The sequence below is a fragment of the Chrysemys picta genome, unplaced genomic scaffold (genome assembly GCF_011386835.1).
Source record: "Chrysemys picta bellii isolate R12L10 unplaced genomic scaffold, ASM1138683v2 scaf1623, whole genome shotgun sequence".
Lineage (NCBI taxonomy): Eukaryota > Metazoa > Chordata > Testudines > Emydidae > Chrysemys > Chrysemys picta.
This window is the reverse complement of record NW_027054329.1, coordinates 1-4846: the sequence shown is the minus strand read 5'-3', so window position 1 is coordinate 4846 and position 4846 is coordinate 1. Positions and strand designations below refer to the sequence as shown.

General features: G+C 56.1%; 1 protein-coding gene across 4 annotated transcripts; it reads left to right on the top strand.

Moving 5' to 3' along the window:
- Positions 1–909: 909 nt before the first annotated feature.
- LOC135980025 (zinc finger protein 251-like) lies at positions 910–4846 on the top strand. Of its 4 annotated transcripts, XR_010597255.1 has the most exons (6): positions 910–1230; positions 2357–2804; positions 3019–3105; positions 3647–3773; positions 4288–4401; positions 4734–4846. XR_010597255.1 is itself a non-coding variant. In XM_065580119.1 (5 exons), the coding sequence occupies exons 1-5, from the start codon at positions 2727–2729 to the stop codon at positions 4738–4740; spliced, it is 453 nt and encodes a 150-aa protein (XP_065436191.1). In that variant the 5' UTR covers positions 1563–2726; the 3' UTR covers positions 4741–4840. The 4 variants fall into 4 exon arrangements, 2 of the variants coding, with proteins under 2 accessions (XP_065436191.1, XP_065436190.1); XR_010597256.1 differs by lacking the exon at positions 910–1230 and having other exon boundaries at positions 1554–2804; positions 2908–3105; XM_065580119.1 differs by lacking the exon at positions 910–1230 and having other exon boundaries at positions 1563–2804; positions 4288–4444; positions 4737–4840.

Genomic DNA, 4846 nt, shown 5'->3' with positions numbered 1-4846 from the left:
TTCCGTGTCTCATTTTTTAAGTTTGTATTTTTTAAGTAAAGTTTACATGTTAATTTAAAAAAAACTAGTTAAGTTTTAGTTTCTTTAGTTTGATGAATAAATATAATATCCTTTTTGATTGAATATTCAATAAATGTTCGCCTTAATAAATAAATAAAATTCCCTGGGTGCACACCCTAATGAAATGTGCTGCTCACGCGTATGCTGTGAAGTGCCCTGACATTCCAGAGCCGCTGGTTGTGCTTCCCCAGTGCCCACAGAGTGGGGCTAAGAGTTTTGCTTTCGCCTTTCCCATTGTTTCCTGATTTCTTTTATTAGCTGCTGTTTAATAAATTGCATTTGTTCTGGGGTATAGACAATGGCCAGGGAAGAGGTTAGGGAAGAGTCCAGAGCGGAGGAAGTGCCCCGGAGTGGGGACGCTCTAGCCCGTGTCCTCAGTGGTCACAACCAGGGTGGGGGGGCGAGCCCCTCAGGAAGCCTGGGCCCAGCCTTGTTGGGGTTATAAGGACTTTGCCACACAGGGGAGTGGAAGGGGAGCCCTCAAGGTGAGGCAGGCTCTGGGTGAAGGAAGAGGGAGGGAGAACTCAGATCCTTCTGCTATTCAATTCCACCTGGGGGATGTTTAAATCAGGAAAGTTCCCCCCAATAGCAGGACCATTTCACCGCTTACCTTGTGCATGTTTACTGGTTTCTCCTAAAGTTTATTAAGTATTTTGGTAAAAAGTGTCAGAGTGGTGTGGAAGAAGCGAACTCCATTCAGGTTGGAAGCAACAGAATCAGAGACAGCTTTGTTCAGGACATGCAATTGCAAGGGAAGAACACAGTATTTTAGGAAAATGTGACACTCATTCCCCGCCTAGATGAAAGACGGTCCCTCCCTTCTGACATTAGAGCCTGTGAGTGGAACAGGAGCCGACACAGAGATGCTGCAGTTCGATGAGTTGATCCCTAGGACCCAGGAGCAGCTGGGAGGCGGCTCTCGGGAGAGCGATCGCTGGGCTCAGGCCCGACAGCAGGAAGTGACTCGCAGCCGCTGCGGTGACTCTGGCTCCAGGCTCCTGGCGAGATCCCCGAGCCCCGGCGGCTGGTGCTGGGAGCCCGGAGCCCTGGCTGCAGCCGGGAGAGGGGAATCTCCAGCAGGGCCCTTCCCGCTGCTCCAGGAGCCTCTCCCAGGGCAGAACCCCCAGCCCGGCCAGGCCCTGCCCCAGGGGGGCCCCGCTCGGAGGGAAGGTGAGATAGATCCGCCCACCCCCGGGGTTGCAGGGGGAGGTTTGGCCCCAGGCTGCTCCCAGTGGAGCTGGCTGCGATTCCCGCCCTGGGCCCGGGAAAGCTGCCGCCAGTTCCAGGTGTGTGCGGGGCGGGGGCGGGATCACGCTACCACCCATCGTCTCCCCCCATCTGGTGCTTTGTTTCCCTGCCCCTGGCCGCGCTGCTGTGGACGGAGGCTGCAGCTCAGGGAGATCTGAGGGGGGCAAATAGGGAGGGGCAGAAGGTGGTCGGGGCCAAACTGAATGCCGGGTGGGGGGCCCCAGCTGGGGGCCGGGGAAGGAGCGGGTCCCAGGGGCACAACCAGGGTGGTGGGGGCAGCACAGGTGCTGAATCTAGGGTGGTGGGGCCCTGCCGCACCCGCTGGCTTGAAGGGTTTTCCATCCTATCCAGGGTTTACAGTTTGGTTCAATGGCTCAGTGCCCACCAGATTGTTTCAGCCCCCCTGCCTGGGGCTGGGAGCCGGCGATAAGAATGTGGTACAGCCAGTTTGTGCTGATACACCGGCGCAACCCATTAGGTGACCTAGGGGGTCGCCTAGGGCACTGTGATTTGGGGGGCGGTGACCATGGCGGTTTTTCAGTGGAGGGAGGCGCGGCATTTCGGGGCAGCAGAAAACTTGGCAGTGCTCCTGAACCTAGGGCTGAGGGAGGAAAGCTTCCCCCCCCCACCACTGTAGAGGCAGGACCCAAGCCCCTGAGCACCACCCAACTTCCCCTCCACCCACTGAGTATGTGGCCTCAGACTCGGAGCCCAGGAAGGGCGCACGGCCCCAGCCTGAGCCCCGGGGGCAGCCTAAGGAGAAGCCTGACACGCTCCCCCACAGGGGCCGTGCACCCCACCTCCGCAGTCAGCTGTGACTCTCGGCCAGCTTGGAAAACAGACGGGTTTATTGGTCGCTGGGAACACAGCACAGAACAGAGCTTGTTAGCACAGAAATCAGGAGCATTCACAAAGTCCATTTGGCGGGGGGGAATCCCGAGTCCTGGACTCTCCCCTGTGAGTCCCAAACCACGAGACTGACCGCTTCCAGCCCCCCATCCCCAATGATGCCCAGCTGCCCCTCCTCTGTGCTTTCTCTCTTTCCCAGGAAAACAGGTCACCTGGTCTCCCCCTCTCTCTTTGTTCTCCAACACCTTCGGCTGGCTGCCTCCTTGCAGAGGACCGTTTTCGGCCACTGCTTGCCAGGATACAGAGTTTTGGCCATTCTCTATGCCCACGCAGCCACTCTGCAGTCATACCCGCCCTCCAGAAGTCTCTGCAATGATCACACACCTGTATCCCACCAGCTTGATATTTGAGTAACACATGGGGAAACTGAGGCACACACGTGGTATTAAAAAAAAACATTCAGAACATTTCCGCTTCATCACACCCCTCTGAGACCAGCCCAGGGGCACTTTCTCCAGTGGCTGGAACCAGTCTAACCATACCCGCCCCTGAGCCTGAGCCTCCAGGTGATGGAGAGACCTGGGGAAAGGGCTGGAGCCGGGCAGCGAAATGACTCTGCACAAAGAGCCCCTTTCAGGGACCAGCTGGTGAGTTTGGCCCCATTTAGAAGGGACTTGGTGGGTTTAGTTCTAATGGGGGCTGGAGGGGCTGGCTGTGGAGGTAATGAACTAACTGGATTTTTCATGGCAGTCATAGAATCATAGCGTCTGTCTGCAGAGAGAGAGCCTGGCGGGAATTGGGGAGGGACATGGACTCAAGCCCCTTCTGTAATCTCTTCCATCGCCCCTGTTGCCCCGACAGGCCGAGGAATCACATCCACGTTTGTTCCAGATGGGCCCATCTTCCAGGAGACAGGGCAGGGAAATGGCTGTGATGGAGCTGGCTCAGGTAGGGGAGTTTTAGGGAGCTTTTGGTGGTGGGGGAGGGGTATTGCAGAGGGGTTAAACGCACAGGGTGGGACAGGGTCTGATAAGCCTGCTGGAACATAATCAACCTGGGCCTGATTTTCTGAACAGGCCCATTGGTGGCGGGTGTGGGGGAGGGGAAACATTCCCCCATTTCTGAACCAGGAAACACCCCGCTGAGCAGGGCTGGGGAAACTGACCAGACTCCCAGTGCTGGAGCCTGACCCCATTGCCAGAGGCTGCTGTGAAATACAAATGGAAGCTGTTGGGATTTCTGTCCCTGTCCCCAGCTCAGAGCTCTGCTTCCCGTATCAGCCTGTGGCTGGCAGGCGTGTGGGAAATGTGCCAACCTCTCTCTGCTGGGGGGGACAACAAGCTCTCATCTTCTCGCTACCCCCTGAAGCCTCCTGGCTGCTCTGAGCAGGGTGGAGGGAGGATTCTGCTTCTCTGGCCCTCCTTCCCCATGTCTAGTGGGATTGCGGCTGGGGCAGCAGGTTTTGAGTGAGGGACACTTGTTGTTTCAGATGCCAGTGACCTTCGAGGAGGTGGCTGTGTATTTCACCCAGGGGCAGGGGACTCTGCTGGACCCCACTCAGAGAGCCCTCTACAGGGATGTCATGCGGGAGAACTATGAGACAGTGACATCTCTGGGTAAGGGATTCCCGCCCCCTTGGTTATTGGAAGCTTGGGGGCGGAGGGGGTCTGCGTGTCTGACACCGGTCAGGTTCTTCCCTCATCACTCTCCAATGAGACCAGGGTGTCCAAACCTAAGGCACATATTAAATCATCCCCACCCAACACCCCTAGTTTGAAAGGTGGAAAAGCCGTGTATTGTCCTGTCTGTGTTGTTCCTCAGTCACTCACAGAATCCCTCTTCTCCCTCCTCCTTGGGAACAGCTCCAGCCTTGTGGAGGGCTCTGAGCTCCACAGGTTTAGAAATAGGCAGGGGTTTAACACTAGAGCTGGGTGTGTATCACAGTTCCTCTCACCTCACCAGATGTCTGCCTCCCCCGAGGGGTCTCAGTGTCCACGTTCCCGTCCCCTTAGATTCCACATTCCCCAGCACAGCACAGGGACAGGTTCCGCTCATGGAATGTCCTTTCTGACAGACGCTCTCTCAATCTTCCATGCACCCTGATCTGGTCTGATTTCACTCCCTGCACAGGATTCCCCCTTCCCAAACCAGACCTGATCACCCGGCTGGAACAAGGGGAAGAGCCGTGGGTGCCCAATCTCCAGGCCTGCGAGGAAAGAGAGATCCCGAGAGGCGCCCGCACAGGTGAGGACAGACACACAAACCATCTGGGGAATGAAGAAAAAAGGTGAGAGTCCCCAAAATGTGGTATCAATAAGTGCCCTTAGTTCCTTCCTCATCTCACCCAGGGCAGGGCTGCAGGCAGCAGATATCAATGACATCGCTTTCCATGTGTCCTGTTACCTGCAGGAGTTTCCTTCCCAACTTTCCTTCTCTGTGAACGTTTGGTTGGGAAGTGGAGGCAGAATCCAATTGCTCCGTCTCTGCAGCTTTAGTATGTTGGGTTTTCCCTTGCTGCTATTCCTCTTAATCTCTCACCAGCACAATGACTCCTGTCTGGATTGTCTCTCTCCCAGCAGGTGATGAGAGAATGAGTGAGAACGAGGAGGGGAATCAACAGCAGGAAGTTCCTGGACACGGGGAATCACATGGGACTTCTGTGGGAAGCCCCCATCTGTGCTTAGACTGT